Source organism: Panulirus ornatus, chromosome 6, assembly GCF_036320965.1.
Source record: "Panulirus ornatus isolate Po-2019 chromosome 6, ASM3632096v1, whole genome shotgun sequence".
Classification (NCBI taxonomy): Eukaryota; Metazoa; Arthropoda; class Malacostraca; order Decapoda; family Palinuridae; genus Panulirus; species Panulirus ornatus.
The window spans coordinates 40,744,891-40,765,064 of record NC_092229.1 but is presented as its reverse complement, the minus strand read 5'-3'; the positions used below and the strand labels follow the sequence as shown (position 1 = coordinate 40,765,064).

Below are 20,174 nucleotides of genomic sequence, written 5' to 3'. Positions count from 1 at the left end.
ACCTAATAACATTTACTCTCAGCTTTCTTCTTTAGCACACTTAGTGACTGAGTTTGGTAAAGTGTGTGAAAGAAGAAAGTTAAGAGTAAATGTGAATAAGCGCAAGGTAATTAGGTACAGTAGAGTTGAGGGTCAAGTCAATTGGGAGGTAAGTTTGAATTGAGAAAAACTGGAGGAAGTAAAGTGTTTTAGATATCTGGGAGTGGATCTGGCAGCGGATGGAACCATGGAAGCGGAAGTGGATCATAGGGTGGGGGAGGGGGCGAAAATCCTGGGAGCCTTGAAGAATGTTTGGAAGTCGAGAACATTATCTCGGAAAGCAAAAATGGGTATGTTTGAAGGAATAATGGTTCCAACAATGTTGTATGGTTGCGATGCGTGGGCTATGGATAGAGTTGTGCGCAGGAGGATGGATGTGCTGGAAATGAGATGTTTGAGGACAATGTGTGGTGTGAGGTGGTTTGATCGAGTAAGTAACGTAAGGGTAAGAGAGATGTGTGGAAATAAAAAGAGCGTGGTTGAGAGAGCAGAAGAGGGTGTTTTGAAATGGTTTGGGCACATGGAGAGAATGAGTGAGGAAAGAATGACCAAGAGGATATATGTGTCGGAGGTGGAGGGAACGAGGAGAAGAGGGAGACCAAATTGGAGGTGGAAAGATGGAGTGAAAATGATTTTGTGTGATCGGGGCCTGAACATGCAGGAGGGTGAAAGGAGGGCAAGGAATAGAGTGAATTGGAGCGATGTGGTATACCGGGGTTGACGTGCTGTCAGTGGATTGGATCAAGGCATGTGAAGCGTCTGGGGTAAGCCATGGAAAGCTGTGTAGGTATGTATATTTGCTTGTGTGGACGTATGTATTTACATGTGTATGGGGGGGGGGGGGGGGGTTGGGCCATTTCTTTCGTCTGTTTCCTTGCGCTACCTCGCAAACGCGGGAGACAGCGACAAAGTATAATAAAAAATAATAATAATAATATATATATATATATATATATATATATATATATATATATATATATATATATATATATATATATATATATATAAAAGGGTGTGACTGTATTGTTGACTGGTTGGTAAGGTTATTTAATGTATGTATGATTCATGGTGAGGTGCCTGAGGATTGGCGGAATGCTTGCATAGTGCCATTGTACAAAGGCAAAGGGGATAAAAGTGAGTGCTCAAATTACAGAGGTATAAGTTTTTTGAGTATTACTGGTAAATTATATGGGAGGGTATTGATTGAGAGGGTGAAGGCATGTACAGAGCATCAGATTAGGGAAAAGCAGTGTGGTTTCAGAAGTGGTAGAGGATGTGTGGATCAGGTGTTTGCTTTGAAGAATGTATGTGAGAAATACTTAGAAAAGCAATTGGATTTATATGTAGCATTTATGGATCTGGAGAAAGCATATGACAGAGTTGATAGAGATGCTCTGTGGAAGGTATTAAGAATATATGGTGTGGGAGGCAAGTTGTTAGAAGCAGTGAAAAGTTTTTATCGAGGATGTAAGGCATGTGAACGGGTAGGAAGAGAGGAAAGTGATTGGTTCTCAGTGAATGTAGGTTTGCGGCAGGAGTGTGTGATGTCTCCATAGTTGTTTAATTTGTTTATGGATGGGGCTGTTAGGGAGGTGAATGCAAGAGTTTTGGAAAAGGGGGGGGCAAGTTTGCAGTCTGTTATGGATGAGAGAGCTTGGGAAGTGAGTCAGTTGTTGTTCGCTGATGATACAGCGCTGGTGGCTGATTCATGTGAGAAACTGCAGAAGCTGGTGACTGAGTTTGGTAAAGTGTGTGAAAGAAGAAAGTTAAGAGTAAATGTGAATAAGAGCAAGGTTATTAGGTACAGTAGGGTTGAGGGTCAAGTCAATTGGGAGGTAAGTTTGAATGGAGAAAAACTGGAGGAAGTAAAGTGTTTTAGATATCTGGGAGTGGATCTGGCAGCGGATGGAACCATGGAAGCGGAATTGAATCATAGGGTGGGGGAGGGGGCGAAAATTCTGGGAGCCCTGAAGAATGTTTGGAAGTCGAGAACATTATCTCGGAAAGCAAAAATGGGTATGTTTGAAGGAATAGTGGTTCCAACAATGTTGTATGGTTGCGAGGCGTGGGCTATGGATAGAGTTGTGCGGAGGAGGGTGGATGTGCTGGAAATGAGATGTTTGAGGTGGTTTGATCGAGTAAGTAATGTAAGGGTAAGAGAGACGTGTGGAAATAAAAAGAGTGTGGTTGAGAGAGCAGAAGAGGGTGTTTCGAAATGGTTTGGTCACATGGAGAGAATGAGTGAGGAAAGATTGACCAAGAGGATATATGTATCAGAGGTGGAGGGAACGAGGAGAAGTGGGAGACCAAATTGGAGGTGGAAACATAGAGTGAAAAAGATTTTGAGTGATCGGGCCTAAACATGCTGGAGGGTGAAAGACGTGCAAGGAATAGAGTAAATTGGAACGATGTGGTATACCGGGGTCGACGTGCTGTCAATCAGGGCATGTGAAGCGTCTGGGGTAACCATGGAAAGTTGTGTGGGGCCTGGATGTGGAAAGGGAGCTGTGGTTTCGGTGCATCATTACATGACTGCTAGAGACTGAGTGTGAACGAATGTGGACTTTGTTGTCTTTTCCTAGCGCTACCTCGCACACATGATGGGGGAGGTGGTTGTTATTCCATGTGTGGCGGGTTGGCGATGGGAATGAATAAGGGAAGACAGTATGAATTATGTACATGTGTATATATGTGTATGTCTGTGTGTGTATATATATGTGTACATTGAGATGTATAGGTATGTATATTTGCGTGTGTGGACGTGTATGTATATGCATGTGTATGTGGGTGGGTTGGGCCATTCTTTAGTCTGTTTCCTTGCGCCACCTCGCTAACGCGGGAGACAGCGACAAAGCAAAATAGATAAATAAATAAATAAATAATATATATATATATATATATATATATATATATATATATATATATATATATATATGTATATATATATATATATATATATATATACATATATATATATATATATATATATACATGGCACCATTTGATGTCTGACTGTTTGTTATTTTTATGTCCAGTCGGTTAATTTTGTAAACATTGAAATACAACTTCGTCCATATCACGTGACTTAACATTTGCTGGTAACCTTTCATATGGAACTTTATCGAATATTTTTTGAAAATCTAAATAAACAAAATTTACCTAATTACTTTCATCACACATGTTGATTTTATCATGAAAGAAATCCAGTTGATTTGTCAGAAATTAGCCATATCGTTGAAGAATATGCTGAGAATTGTTTATTGAATGGTTTTCTTCTTAATGGTTTACAATCTTATGATGATGCCTAAAACTTATTTAGGTCTGCCGTGCCATATACTTTTATCCCGTTTAGTGCTGACACTATATCTTTATATATCTATTGTAATAGACTGCAAAACGTTTTCTTCTGTTAGCAATGGAGGTGGATTATGTACATATATAAATTCAAAAGCAGAAAATCGTTTAGAATGTTTTTAATGACTTTAATGTCTTGAACTGTCACCAGTTCTGTAATTAATGTCCCAGTTCACTGGGTCATGACTTTCTTACTTCTAAAATTACTATGATACTGTTTAGGATTTCTCTTGCTATTCTTTTTTTTCCTTTTTTTTCAATATATGCTCCATACTTACTTTTAGCTATATATGCTTCATACTTTTAGCAATTTATGCTTTATACTTACTTTTAGCAATATATATTTCATATTTACTTTTAGCAATATATGCTTCATACTTTAGCAATATATGCTTCATACTTTAGCAATATATGCTCCATACTTACTTTTAGCAATATATGCTTCATACTTACTTTTGCTTTGATTTATAAGTACCAGTTTTCTACAGAAATTTGCATAGTTTACCCTATCTTGCTGTTTATTGGTCTCTGAATTATTCATGTGCTACCTTAAAGATAACAACAACAAAAACATCAAGCACTTCTTTGTGCCTCTGAGATTTACAGTTATGTTAAAAGTGAAAGAGCCATTACCCAATCAACTGAGCTAGTAATTTCAAAAAATGGTGACGATTCAGGACAACGAAGCCATGGCGAAGATCTTAAACGATCTTTTTCCCCAACATATCGACATAATAGTATGAGAGTAAATAGAACGCCAGGCCTAGTTAAGTTTCATCCAAGGACACTGAATGAGGCACTAGATGAGGCACTGAACGAAGCGAAAAATGATATAATGAAACCTTTAGCTGCTCTTTTCAGTAAGTCAATTGCTACGATGAATGAAAATTCGTAAATGTAAAACACATTTAAAGCAGGTAATAAAGCATTGCCTCGAAATGATCGTGCATTTGGTGTAATGTCTGCAGTTGGTAAACTAATGGAAACCATCATTCAGGATGAGATTGTAGACCATTTAGAAGACAACTACTTGATAAACGATTCTCAGTATGGGTTTTGCCGAAATCGATCGTGTCTGACAGATCAGCTTGATTTCTTTTATGAATCAACATGTATGATGAGAGCAAAGCAGCTGATGTCATATGCTTAGATTTACAAAAAGCATTCGATAAATGTCCTCATCATTGGTTATGAATAAAAGTGAAATGATATTGTATAGATGAGATTGCACTTCGACGGTTTGGAAATAGACTGACAGGCTGTAAACATAGGGTTGCGATTGATGGTCAACGTTCATAAAGATCAGACGTAACAAGTGGTTCTCTTTTTCATGTATATATCAACGATAATGATGATGGGCTTCACTGCAAAATCTCAAAGTCGCAGATGATACTTGAGTTGGGTTTTAAATCTACAACAGAAACTGAACGTTTGCATTTCAGACTGACATAGATAAGTGATGGTCTAGGCTATCATGATGTGGCAAATGGATTTTGATACTGATAAGTGTAAAGTTTTACAAATCGCAAATAAGTGTGAGAAGGCAAGCTACAATGGGAATTTTGTTGAGTTACAGAAATTGATAAGGAAAAGGACTCGGGTATAATAATGTCTGGTGACTTAAATCCAAGTAGGCGGTGCACAGAAGCAGCAGCAAAAGGGGCGTACGTCGAATTTAAGTCTAAGGAAATCATCCTCACTCTAGAAGTTACTGGTGCGTTCCCATCCTGAATATTGTGTTCAGTTTTGGTTACCATACTTAAGGAAAGAAATAGACACAATGGAAAGAGTACGGAAGCGAACTACTGAAATGATTTCCGGTCTGAGAAATAAATTCTATGAAAGTCGACTAAACGAAATAAGTATACTTTGGAAAGAGAAGGTTGAGAGGTCATCTAATGCAAGTATGTAGAATTATTAAAGGCTTCAGTAATCTCGATCTAACGAACTACTCACATGGGCAAACGTTTAATCTTGAATGAGGCGAAGTGTTTTTTCTTCATTTGCATTGTTAACATAGGAATCATTTACTAAGTAAAGTAGTTTGAAAGCAGTATCATTGATACGTTTAAGCACAGACTTGAGAAATAATTCATTTTAAATCTACAAGTGACATAATTTGCACCTCCTTAGCTACACAATAAGTTTACAGGTGTTCTTTGAATGATCTATGTGTCTTTCTACTTCTACCACATTAATCCTTAAGTTTCTGTTCTTTTCCATTATCACAAATAACCTAATCCGACCAAGTGATATGTTGCTGTATTCATTTGCAGTTATTGTATTATTCCACTTCGGTCTTGTTTGGAAGATACCCTCTTATAGGCACCATCACATACGTTCCCTTCGTGCATATCGTTTCCATTAAAGACAGCATCCCAGGTTTGCCTGTCATAGAGCAGTGTGTAGATCACTAAAGTTTGTGAATTTAAAACCTGCTATTCTTTCCATGACTTCCGTGTTGATCAGCAACATTGTCTATGATGATTACCTCTGAAGTGACGTGCCGGCGATCACTTGCACTTGCACTATGAACGAAATGCTCGTATGTAGTTAGAGGTTATTACAGTAGGTTTCCCAGCCATTTATTGAGGCAATACTAAACAAATTTAGGTACAGCCCACTCCCAGTGCTGCTGGAAAGGTATTTTCCACACTTAGGTAATGGTATGTTAAAATCTCCCAATATGATCTCATCTAGTTCATTACAATTTTCTGCAAACTGATCACAGTGTCTCGCCTACCTCTTGTGTCTATTCTGGGAACCTATTAACTACTCCTACTGCATCTTTTTTTATATAGATTATTTCTAGTTTCAATAACTTTTCTTTTTTTTTTTAGTACGGGATTAAAATGAGATTTAACGAAGAGCAAAGAATCACCGCCTTCTTTATTTCCCTATCACTATCAACAAACTGTATCTAAGAACTGTATAATTCGGCGGGAAAAACTATTTTCAAAGCTTCAAAAACACCAGCCATATTGTATCACAGTTCTCCTTCAAGTCAATTGTTTCTTTGTTGTTACGAACGTTTCGATCATCAACACAAAATATTTTGATTTTTGACTACGAATTTTCGTCACCGATGGGAACCTCGATTTGACCTTCTTCCTTCCCTGTTCGGTACCACCCTTGTTCCTTACTTGTACCTGGGACGTGACCTATAGCTGCCTTATTCGTAGGAAGCTTATAATATCGGAATTGCTGCAAGGGTATGACGTTGGTCCCTGTACCCTCAGTAGAATGTTGGGGATAAACAGTAGAATCAAAGCTCTGTGTAGGGAAGAGGATAGTGTGTTAAGTATAGACCTGTGGGACCATTGTAGTCATGATAGATCTCTGTACGATAGGGATGGTCTTCACTTAAACGGAATAAGGAAAGCCCGCCTTGGCAGAGTACTGGATTAGAATAATAGTTTTTTTTTTTTTTCAATAGAGATGAATTATTCAGGAGAGCAAAACGCTGTCTGGTTAACGAAGGAACTAGGTGAGTGGGGGAGGGTGAGGGAGTCGCTGTGGTTGGTGCGAGGGCAGGGGGTAGGGATATCATTATGAACGGTATAAGAGGAACAAGGCGTCCAGTGTAACCACTATAATGGTAGCGGTAGAGGATGGATGGGACCTTAGCGGCAGGGATCCTCGGGGAGTAGCTGTAACCTCACAGGCAGAGGAATTAGCAAAGAAAGGTTAAGTAGCGTCAGTTGGGGACAACTCAGGCAGTATAAGTATCGGGTCAGAACAGTTACAGGTAACTTTTAGGAACAAATTCTGGTAGGGTCCAGTGAGCCCAAAACAGAGAACCGTTTCTCTCCCGCTGCTGCACACGCAGACATTAACAGTGATAATAAAGACACACATCATACCGACAGTAGAATAAGGCAAATTCAGTCTAGAAATAACTCCAAAGAAAATAAGATTAATATAAACAAATATTAGGAGCATCATTACGAAACGCGATACCTTATATCCTATGCAGTTACTGAACAACCGAACATTATTGCAATCTCAGAAACATGGGAAACTGGGAATAAACACAGTCGCCAAGTTAGCAGTACCCGGATACAAACTATTTACGAAAGATGGCTTGTACAGGGTAGGTGAAGGAATTTTGATCCACGTTGATAACAATCTAAGCGCTGTTAAGATAAGCAAAGTAGACACACATACGACTCTCTTTATGTTGACATTACCGACAAATCCAAAAGTAAACTACGTCTGAGCGCTATTTACACATCTCCTAAGCAAAAAGACGACGACGATGAGATTGTACAATGAAATCAGAACTATAGTAAACAGTAAAGAGATTATAATAGTAGGAGACTTCAACAGTCCAGACATTAACTGAAACACATCAGCAGGTGACTGAAAGGGAACGAGGCTAACGGAACTGATTGAAGACGTTTTTCTAGTACAACTAATTCAAAATCCAACCAGAGGTAAAAACATTCTTGATCTTGTCCTCACTAGTGACGCAAACTTGATCTACTCCTGTGAAGTAAGCGAAAGTTTGTCAAACAGCGATCACAGTTTGATTAGATCAGAGATGAATGTAGATTATGAAATAATTGACAACAAAGTCTTGATCCCAGATTACAGACAAGCAAATTTTGAAAACAGACATGAAATTCGCAGTACCAATTGGACAAAACTTTTCGACGTTCGCACAGTGGAGGAAGCGTGGCATAATTCTAAAAACACGCTACTCGAAACTGAAAATAAACATATTCCACGAATTACGAAGAAAACTTGCAATATTTCAAAACCATCAAGACAAGGACTAATTCGCCAAAAGAAGAAAAGTTATAAGAAATTCAAATCAATGGGAACCGATGAAAATCGCCAGAAATTAATACAAATCCAGAGTGTAAAACGGTCATAAGACAGAGTAAACACGACGAAAAAAGATTTCTCTAAAAGTTAAGAATAATCTTTAGGAATTCTTCAAATATATAAGACAAAGGAAGACAGTAAAACAAGGAATTAGAGCATTACAAAACGAATATGACACAGTTACTACTGATGATAAGGAAATGGCTGCCATACTGAATTATTCTTTTAACTCCGTATTCACAACTGAAGAAACATCTCGAATACCGCAACCACTGAAAATGTTTCAAGGATATGATGAAGAAGAGTTGAAGGTTAGAGAAATAAAGAGCTCTGACGAACTTGAATACCTGGGCCGATAAAATCTTAACAAATCCTACTTAGTTCCAAGATTTTTAAAGGTCAGGGGACAGTGATAGACCTCATAACAAAAATATTCAACAAACCTCTACCGGAAGGTCATGTACCAACTGACTGGAAACTAGCAAACGTTACTCTAACATGTAGAAATGAGACAAAAAGAGTGCCTTCAACTATCACCCAATTAGCCTTACGTCATTGTTGGGTAAAATGATGGAAAAAATGATGAGATAAAATTGTCACGTTTCAACAAAATCATATCGGAAAACCAACACGGTTTCCGTAATTGCTGGAGTCTTTTAATGTTTTGATTAGCACTGGGACAAAAAATTTATTTGTCTGATGTAGTATACTTAGATTTCCAAAAGGCTTTCGATAAAGTACCGCACAAGCGACTTTTGAATAAACTCAAAGCACACGGAATCGGTGAGAAACTCTGTACTTGAATCAGAGATTGGCTTACTGGAAGAGAACAACGTATAGTATTTAACAATGAAGCTTACAGATTGGCCAGACGCAACGAGTGGTGTGCCACAGGGGTCGGTCCTAGGCCCAATTCTTTTCATAATATACATTAATGACTCAGTTTCATATATAAGATCTCCAAATTTGCTGACGATACTAAATGAGGTAGAGCTGTAAACAGGCGGGACTGCGAAGTGATTCAAAGAGATCTTCACTTACTAAAAGAGTGGTCAGACAGATGGCAGATGAAGTTTAATGTAGACAAGTGTATAGGTATGCACTTTGTATACAAACTGTTCGGAATCTCTCTAAATAAAGTAAATGAAGCAAAGGATCTTGGAGTTGTCATTTGCAACAATTTGAAGTGCACTAAACAGTGTCAAGCAGCAAGTAAAAATAGGCAACCAAATGTTAGGTTTCATAGCCAGGAACATAGAATACAAGACGCCAGAAACAATTCTCACACTTTATGATTAGTAAGACCACACCTTGAATATGCAGTCCAGTTTTGGTACAAAGATGCGCGACGACATTGATCCCATAGCGTACAAAGAAAGGCTAAAACGATTGGATCTCTTCTCCCTTAAAAACGGTCATCAAATGGAATAAGACTCAGATTTAAATGATGTCGTACGGACGTGGGAAAAGCTTCTTTTCTTATAGGTGTGTTGAGCACTGGAATAAGTTACCTTCAGACGTAGTGAATGCTAAGACTATAGATATATTCAAATGTCGTTTAGACAAATATCTTATGAATTCCTCTGTACTCTGAAAAAAGCGCAAGAAATAAACTCATAAACGACAGTGGTAACAGGGACACTTGTCTGTGGTAGCTTGAAAAACTGCTGAGCGGAATTACATTTTCTTGTTATCTTTTCATTTCTTTTTTTTTTTTTTTTTCATAAAACCAGACAACCCAGTCGTGGGCCAATCAGGCCTCCTGTTGTCTGCCTTTCTCATTTAACGTTGTCTCTTGTAAACGTAAACGCTCCCTACCTGCTATCTGGGAAGTGACTCGTTAGCTGCTCCGCTCTTCCCTGTTTCCAACCTCCCTTCCCTTCACTTGATCTCTGACTTGTAGTTGACCAACCCTACCGTTCCCTGTCACTCTCCAATTCCTGTGTTCATTTTTCTTAAGTTTATCAATTAGAAAAAAAGAAGTGCACCATACTTCTTACGTGATCCCATAACACTGTCATCTAGCTATCAAAGCCTAGATAAGTGGACCCCAGCCCTTCAACATTCTGTTGTTTAAGAACGTAGCATACACAAAACTCAAGAAGACCAACAACCACCATGATAGAGTAGATTTATCAAATCTGTGTTAAAAACTAAGATTCTTATATGTCAAATTCAATGTCAGAATGAAGCGTATATTGCTGAAAATAGCGAAATAAACCATGAGGAGTTTTATAGTTATGTAAGAAGTAATAAAGTTATTACCCAGTCAACTGGCCCGTTGATTACGGGAAATGGTGACTTGGTTCAAGACAACAAGCCTTGACAAAGATCTTCAGTAATCTTTTTAACTTTACCTACTTGTACTTATCTGCATTTATAACTTACATCTCACATCAGTTCTACTTATAAGAGAGGACAAATCTAGCCGCAACATATCTACATACAAGATAGATGGAATAAAAGTAAGTAAAACCTTTGGCTTCAGTTTTATCCGAGGGCAATGAAAGAGGCAACAATAATTTAGTTAAACCTTTAAATGACCATTGCCTTTGTTACAGAAAAAGTTCCACTTGAACGGAAGTTTACCAGTGTAACACCAATAATCAAAACAGTAATAAATCACTGCCCAGAAATTATCGTCCACCTGGCTGTACGTGCTAAGCTTATGGAAACCATCCAACTGTGACCACTACATAATAGATCAGTCTTAGCATGGGTTTCGACGATATATATATATATATATATATATATATATATATATATATATATATATATATATATATATATATATATGTATATAAAACATACAAACCCCCAACAACCAGGATCGAACCCGGGACCCCTGTGTCACAGGCGGGAATGCTACCGCTAGGATATAGGCCTAGCTTAGGATATAGCTATTCGAATACTATACTTGAATACCCTTCGTCTCACGTTGGTGAGAAATGACCGGTGTAGACCCCGGTCATTCGAATAGTTATTTCCTAAGCCAGGCCCTTAGCCTAGTGGTAGCATTCCCTCCTGTGGCACAGGGGTCCCGGGTTCGATCCTGGCTGTTGGAGGTTTGTATGCTCTGTGAAGGTGCGCGTTCCTATGCACGTTGTTCGATATATATATATATATATATATATATATATATTCCTATGAGTCCACGGGGAAAATGAAACACGAGAAGTTCCCAAGTGCACTTTCGTGTAATAACCACATCATCAGGGGAGACACAAGAGAGAAATATAACTGTTCCTTCTTTTGGAAAATTACAAAAAAGCAAAACAAAAACGAGAGGGGAGGATTTCCAGCCCTCCGCTCCCTACCCTTTTAGTCGCCTTCTACGACACCCAGGGAATACGAGGGAAGTATGCTTTCTCCCCTATCCCCAGGCATGTGAATACGAACAAAGTGCATATGAACGCGCATTTTCATAGCACATACAATCATACAAACGCGGAGGTATATGAATCCGAACAAAGTGCATATCCTGTTACGCAGAGGTCCCGGGTTCGATCCTGGCTTTTGGAGGTTTGTATGTTCTATGAAAATGCGCGTTCATATGCACTTTGTTCGTATTCATATACCTGGGGATAGGGGAGAAAGAATACTTCCTACGTATTCTCTGCGTGTCGTAGAAGGCGACTAAAAGGGGAGGGAGCGGGGAGCTGGAAATCCTCCCCTCTCTTTTTTTTTTTAATTTTCCAAAAGAAGGAACAGAGAAGGAGCCAGGTAAGGATATTCCTTCACAGGCCCAGTCCTTTGTTCTTAACGCTACCTCGCTAACGCGGGAAATGGCGAATAGTATGAAAGAAAGAAAAAAAAGAAATATATATATTTTTTTTTAATGTACTTTGTCACTGTCTCCCGCGTTAGCGAGCTAGCGCAAGGAAACAGACGAAAGAATGGCCCAACCCACCCACACACACACACACATATACATACCTATACATTTCAACGTATACATACATATACATACATAGACTTATCCATATATACACATGCACATATTCATACATGCTGCCTTCATCCATTCTCGCTGCCACCCCGCCACACATGAAATGACACCCCCATTCCCCGCGTGCGCGCGAGATAGCAGTAGGAAAGGACGACAAAGGGCACATTCGTCCAAACTAAGACTCCAACTGTCAAGTGTAATGCACCGAAACCACAGCTCCCTTTCCACATCCAGGCCCCACAAAACTTTCCATGGTTTACCCCAGATGCTTCACATGCCCTGGTTCAATCCATTGATAGCACGTCGACCCCGGTATACCACATCGTTCCAATTCACTCTATTCCTTCCACGCCTTTCACCCTCCTGTTATGTTCAGGCCCCGATCGCTCAAATTTTTTTCCACTCCATCCTTCCAACTCCAATCTGGTCTCCCACTTCTCCTCGTTCCCTCCACCTCTAACACATATATCCCCTTTGTCAATCTTTCCTCACTCATTCTCTCCATGTGACCAGGCCATTTCAATACACCTTCTGTTCTCTCAACCACACTCTTTATATAACCACACATCTCTCTTACCCTTTCATTACTTACTCGATCAAACTACCTCACACCACATATTGTCCTCAAACATCTCATTTCCAACACATCTGCCCTCCTCCGAACAACCCTATATATAGCCCATGCCTCGCAACTATATAACATTGTTGGAACGACCATTCGTTCAGACATGCCCATTTTTGCTCTCCGAGAAACGTTCTTCCCTTCCACACATTTTTCAACGTTCCCAGAACCTTCGCCCCCTCCCCCGCCCCGTGACTCACTTCCGCTTCCATGGTTCCATCCGCTGCCAAATCCACTCCCAGATAACTAAAAAACTTCACGTCCTCCAGTTTTTCTCCATTCAAACTTATCTCCCAATTGACTTGTCCCTCAACCCTACTGAACCTAATAGCCTTGCTCTTATTCACATTTACTCTCAGCTTTCTTCTTTCACACACTTTACCAAACTCAGTCACCAAATTCTGCAGTTTTTCACCCGCATCAGCCACCAGCGCTGTATCATCAGCGAACAACAACTGACTCACTTCCCAAGCCCTCTCATCCACAACAGACTGCATACTTGCCCCTCTCTCCAAAACTCCTGCATTCACCTCCCTAACAACCCCATCCATATACAAATTAAACAACCATAGAGACAGTCACTTTCCTTTCTTCCTACTCATACACATACCTTACATCCTCCATAAAAACTTTTCACTGCCTCCAGCAACTTACCCATATAGCATCTCTATCAACTCTATCACATGCCTTCTCCAGATCCATAAATGCTACATACAAATCCATCTGTTTTTCTAAGTATTTCTCACATACATTCTTCAAAGCAAACACCTGATCCACACATCCTCTACCACTTCTGAAACCACACTGCTCTTCCCCAATCTGATGCTCTGTGCATGTCTTCATCCTCTCAATCAATACCGTCCCATAAAATTTCCTAGGGATACTCTGTAATTTATATGAACCATACTTACATTGAATATTCGCACTAACTAGTCAAGAACACAGTCACCCCCCTTTTTTAATAAATTCCACTGTAATACCATCCAAACCCGCCGCCTTGCCGGCTTTCATCTTCTGCAAAGCTTTCACTACCTCTTCTCTGTTTACCGAACCATTCTCCCTGACCCTTTCACTTCGCACACCACCTCGACCAAAACACCCGATATCTGCTACTCTATCATCAAACACATTCAACAAACCTTCAAAATACTCACTCCATCTCCTTCTCACTTCACCACTACTTGTTATTACCTCCCATTAGCCCACTCCATCGATGTTCTCATTTTTTCTCTTGTCTTACGCCATTTATTTACCTCCTTCCAAAACATTTTTTATTCTCCCTGAAATTCACCGATGCTCTCTCACCCCAACTCTCATTTGCCCTCTTTTAAACCTCTTGCACCTTTCGCTTGACCTCCTGCCTGTTTCTTTTATACATCTAGTCATTTGCACTATTTCCCTGCAAAACTCGTCCAAATGTCTTCTTCATCCCACCACTCATTACCCTTTCTAATCTTCCCACCTCCCACCTTTCTCATGCCACAGGCATCTTTTGCGCAAGCCATTACTGCTTCCCTAAATACATCCCATTCCTCCCCCATGGGGGTAACTGGAGAATGTTGGGGTGAAGAAAGTGGTGAGGGTAAGTGAGCTTGGAAAGGAGACTTGTATAAGGAAGTACCAGGAGAGACTGAGTGCAGAATGGATAAAGGTGAGAGCAAATGACGTAAGGGGAGTGGAGGAGTCTTGAGAAATGATCATCAGTTAGTACAATTCATTGGTGTCTCCACTTGAATATTGTGTTCAGTTTTGGTTAAACTAAGTGAAAGAAAAGACAGAATGGAGAAAGTGCAGCCTCAAGCTAACAAGATGAGTCCTGGACTGAGAAACAATTCCTACAAGAGTGGACTGGACGACTTAAACTTATTTCGCTTGAATGTGTAATGTTAAGAGATGATCTAATACAAAATTATCAAAGATCTGATAATCTCAGTCTGAGCAGCTATTTGAGGCTAGAGATTTGTCTGATTTTACTGACATTAACGGATACGCACTAATGGGCAAGCGTTTAACTTCGAAAGAGGCGGATTGCTTTTCGTCTTCAAACATGACTGTTAACAAATAGAAATATTTACCGATGACAGTAGTTGAAAGCGTTAATGGGATGGCCTGTTACCCGCGCCGTTTCATCTAACATAAAAAAAAATACTTTGCTTCAGATCCACCACTGACTGTATTTGCACTTTCTTAGTTACAAGCAAAAGCTACTGGTGTTTCTCTTTCAATCACCCACTTTTCTCCTTTTTCTACACTGATTTCTGATTTTTTTTTAATTCTCTTCCGTTTTCTATTAGAAAAGACTGTGTTCCAAGCAATATATTTGGCTCACCTGCTCTACTGAAAATGACTGCATTCCCAACATTTTACGTTGCTCATCTTTACCGAAAATGACGTACAAAGTTGAAAATCAAAGCTCAACAAACATCATGTGATGTGAGTTTACAATACATATTTCCCATGGTGTAAGTTTCCAGCAGTCCCTTTCCCTGGAGTAGTTTTATAACGGTCCTTACCTTGGTGTGAACCTACAGACAAAGTAGTTTTCCCCTGGTGTTTTTACCGCAAACATTCCCCTTGGTGTAAGTCTGCAACATATAACTTCCCCTGATATCAACATACACTTGTACAAGAGACTTCGCTTCTGGTGCGAGATTACAACATAACAAACAATTCCCCTGAGTTGAGGCAACAACGCAAGAAACACTTCCCCTGCTTCGAGTTTGCTAGCCAACAACATTCTCCCATGACATAAGTTTATAACAAATGTGTGAGTATGGTTAGTAAAAAGTGAGGGAAATATCGAGGAATATAGTATCATCTCTACGGGTAGCCTAATGTAGTTACGACATTCGTCTGACTAGTTTCCTGCACAACCCTACCCCCTGCCTGTGTGCCCCCACCACTGGCTAGACCACGAAGTACTGGGCAAGCTGCTGCGTCACATGATTACGGTGTGGCCGTCGGCAACTCGAGGGTGGGCCGTTTTCATAACTGGCTTTTTCCTACACGTCGAAGCTCTGGAACTCCCTACTCTCTCACGTCTTTCCCAGTAACTATGACCTGGCACATTTCAAAAGGCAGGTTTTTCAATTCCTCGAAAATTCGCAAATAGTTTCCCTTGTCTCTCCTTTTACCCTTTCATAATTCTCTCTATATTTCAATTAAGGTCCGGCCTTCATGTGGAGTTTTATCCGTGACTGGAGCCTCATTGTAAGAAAAAAGAAAAAAAATCCTTGTTGAGGTGGGACGAGAAGTTGCCTTGATGCTGCTGGCAACAGTCCTACTGTGGTTCACTTCCACCTCAGAGTAAATACTTTTACACCCTCAACTGAAGTTAGTGTACTTCGTCAGCTGAGGCCAGTGTACTCCCTAAGTTGATGCCAGTGTACCCCCTTCAGCTAAGGTCAGTGAACCCCCTCAGCTGAGACTGAGGCCCGTTTACATCCTTACTTGAGGCTAGTGTACCCCCTCACTTGAGGCCAGTGTACCCCCTCAGCTAAGGTCAGTGTACTCCCCTTAGTTGAGGCCAGTGTACCCCCTCAGCTGAGGCCCGTGTAACCCCTCAGCTGAGACCAGTGTACTTCTCTTGCTGAGGCTAGTGTACCCCCTCAGCCGAGGCCAGAGTAACCCCTTAGCTGAGGCCCGGTTACACCCTCAACTGAGGCTAGTGTACCCCCTCAGCTGAGGCTAGTGTACCCCCTCAGTTGAGGCCAATGTGCTCTCTCAATCGAGGCCAATGTACCCCCTCAGTTGAGACCAGTGTACCCCTTCAGGTGAGGCCCGTGTACCCCCTCAGCTGAGGTCAGTGTAATCTCTCAGCTGAGGACCATCTACCCCCCTCAGCTGAGGACTATCTACTCCTCTCAGCTGAGGCTCGTGTACCCCCTCAGCTGAGGCCGTTGTAGCTCCTCAGCTAAAGCCACTGTACGCTCTCAGCTAAGGCCACTGTACGCCCTCAGCTAAGTCCAGTGTACCTCCTCAGATGAGGCCAGTGTAACCCCTCAGTTTAGGCCTGTGTACCACCTCAGCTGAGGCCCGTGTACCCCCTCAGCTGAGATCAGTTTACCCCATCATCTGAGGTAAGTGTACCCCTCAGGTGCTAGTGTACTCCCTCAGCTGAGGCCAGTGTACCTCCTCAACTGAGGCCAGTGTATCCAATTCGATGACACCAGTTTACTCCCTCAGCTGAGGATGTGTACCCCTCAGCTGAGGCTAGTGTACCCCTTCAGCTGAGGTCAGTGTACCTTCTCAGCTGAGAACCGTCTACCCCCCTCAGCTGAGGCCGTTGTACCCCCTCAACTGAAGCTACTGTACCCCTTCAGCTGAGGTCAGTATACTTCCTCACCTGAGGCCGGTGTGCCCCCTTAGCTGAAGGCAGTGTACCGTCTCAGCTGAGGCCCGTGTACCCCCTCCGCTGAGGCCCGTGTACCCCCTCAGCTGAGGTCTGTGTACCCCCTAAGCTGAGGCCATTGTACCCCCTCAACTGAGGCCAGTGTACCTTCTTACCTGAGGCCAGTGTACCCCCCTCAGCTGAGGTCCGTGTACCCCCTCAGCTGAGGGCAGTGTACATCCTCAGCGAGGCCAGTGTAACCCCTCTGCTTAGGCCCGTGTACCCCCTAAGCTGAGGCTCGTGTACTCCCTCAGCTGAGGCCAGTTTACCCCCTCAGCTGAGGCCAGTTTACCCCCTCAGCTGAGGCCAGTTTACCCCCTCAGCTAAGGCTAGTGTTCTTCCTCAGCAGAGGCCCGTGAATTCTCTCAGCTGAGGCCAGTGTATCCACTCGGATGACACCAGTGTACCCCCTCAGCTGAGAACTCTGTACCCCCTCCGCTGAGGCTAGTGTACCCCCCCTCAGCCGAGGCCAACGTACCCCCTCAGCTGAAGCCAGTGTACCTCCTCAGCTGAGGCCAGTGTACACCTTCAGCTAAGATCAGTGTACCACCCTCTGCCGACGCTAATGTACGCCCTCAACTGAGGCCAGTGTACCTCCTCAGTTGAAGCCAGTGTACCAGCTACGATGAGACCAGCGTACTTCCTCAGCTGAAGACCGTTTACCCTCTCAGCTGAGGACCGTGTACCCCCTCAGCTGAGGCCAGTGTACCTCCTCGGCTGAAGCCCGTTTACTTCCTTAACTGAGGCTAGTGTACCTCCTCAGCTGAAGCTAGTGTACCACCTCAGTTGAGACCCGTGTACTTCGTCAGGTAAGGCCAGTGTACCCCCTCAGCTGAGGCTAATGCACCCCCTCAGCTGAGGCCCGTGTACCCCTTCAGCTGAGCCCCGCTTACCTCCTCTGCTGAGGCCAGTGTACCCCCCTCAGCTGAGGCCAGTGTAACCCATTAGCTGAGGCTAATGTACCCCCTAAGCTGAGGCCAGTGTGCCCCCCCTCAGCTGAGGCCAGTGCACCAAGATGAGACCAGCGTACTCCTTCAGATGAGGCCAGTATCTTCCCTCAGCTGAGGCCCGTTTACACTCTCAACTGAGGCTAGTGTACCCCATCAGCTGAGGCCAGTGTACCCCTCAATTGAAGCCCGTGTACTCCATCAGCCGGAGCTAGTGTACCCCCCTCAGCTGAGACTAATGCAACCCCTCAGCTGAGTTCTGTGTAACCCCCACAGCTGAGCCCCGCGTACCCCCTCAGCTGAGACCAGTGTACCCTCTCGACTGAGGACCGTGTACCTCCCTCTGTTGAGGCCCGTGTACCCTCTCAGTTGAGACCATTGTACCCCCTCAGCTGAAGCCAATGCACCTCCCTCAGCTGAAGTCAACTTACTCCCTCACCTGAGAACAGTGTACCGCCTCAGCTGAGGCTAGTGTGCCCCCTCAGCTGAGGCTAGTGTGCCCCCTCAGCTGAGGCCATTTGACAGTATTTCATCATATATGCGACTTACGATTCCAGCAGCAGAACGCGGCCGGGGTGAGCATAAACCATATTGGTAAAGTTCTTGCAGCCTCGGCTGATCATCTGAGCCACCTCCTCCTCACCCACCGTCTCTATCCTTGGCTCGGTTCTCCCGTCCACTGTCTCTATCCTTGACTCAGTTTTCCCGTCCACCCTCTCCATCCTTGGCTCAGTTTTCCCGTCCACCGTCTCCATCCTTGGCTCGGTTCTCCCGTCCACAGTCTCCACCCTTGGCTCGGTTCTCCCGTCCACCGTCTCTATCCTTGGCTCGGTTCTCCCGTCCACCGTCTCCACCCTTGGCTCGGTTCTCCCGTCCACCGTCTCTATCCTTGGCTCGGTTCTCCCGTCCACCGTCTCCATCCTTGGCTCGGTTCTCCCGTCCACAGTCTCCACCCTTGGCTCGGTTCTCCCGTCCACCGTCTCTATCCTTGGCTCGGTTCTCCCGTCCACCGTCTCCACCCTTGGCTCGGTTCTCCCGTCCACCGTCTCTATCCTTGGCTCGGTTCTCCCGTCTACCGTCTCTATCCTTGGCTCGGTTCTCCCGTCCATGTTCCTGTACACTCTCGCTCTTCTGGAAGTCTTCTGACTTTAGATCACAGTATAACCTTCCTGAAATGTTCATTTCATTATTAGCGAGGCAAGTTTACAGAAGGAAAATGAATCTTTATTATTTCAGTGACATAATTTACATCTAAAAGGTGGGATAGTGCAAGAGTTACCTATGCTATACTGACATAAGTATTACGTATTATCAACCTCATTTTGGTCACCCAACATGGGGCTCATAGAAAGTTGTCATAACACTGGTGCAAAACTTTTGTAACGTGCAGGAATCATCTTAATCATGTCGTTATTTATCATTATGAATTTGTTCTTTAAGATTAGTTATTTCATTGTTCCTGTATGGTTAGGTAGTCATACAGCCTAATACATAATGTTCTCGTGTGTGCCCGTCCCTCGATTGACATAATCGGTACGGTTAACTTACCTGCCAATAATATTTGTGTTTCAGTCTTATTCCCATTATAGCAGTATCTACAGATATCAAGTTAGTCCTGTGAGTTAAAGTAGTGCTTTGTAACATGCATATAATGCTGTACACACTCACTACATCTTATCATTTCATTCTTTATCATTTCTGTACTTACATCACTAACAATATCTGAATGCATCTTTTATTAGGCTTTTCTGGCCTACTCGTCAGCCATTTGCTTCATTGTAATAGATCCCCAAGAGCGATGGAATCCATACAAATTGCATCTTATTTCTTGCAACTATGACCAGGGTTACATGGACCTTCACTCCGCAAAATTTCAGCACACCTTTATTGTTAACAAAAATATGCCTTTACATTTATCTGTAGCAATTTGAAGACCTTCAGAAGCTGTATGTAGTTCAGCCATCGTGGAAGAAGTGTTGTCTGTAATTCTTTCACTAACTGTTTCATTTGCGAAACTTTCATCGCTGAATCACTCTAATGAAA

At 42.4% G+C, this 20,174-nt stretch overlaps 1 protein-coding gene across 1 annotated transcript in view; it reads right to left on the bottom strand.

The window, feature by feature from the left end:
* Window positions 1–19,321, bottom strand: part of LOC139749161 (sulfotransferase 1E1-like) — a 68,639-nt gene extending 49,318 nt beyond the window's left edge. Inside the window, exon 1 of the mRNA XM_071662813.1 lies at window positions 18,681–19,321. Within this exon, the coding sequence (XP_071518914.1) occupies window positions 18,681–19,240 (560 nt within the window). The 5' untranslated portion in view covers window positions 19,241–19,321. The remainder of the gene's footprint in view (window positions 1–18,680) is intronic.
* Between the last annotated feature and the right edge of the window lie 853 nt (window positions 19,322–20,174).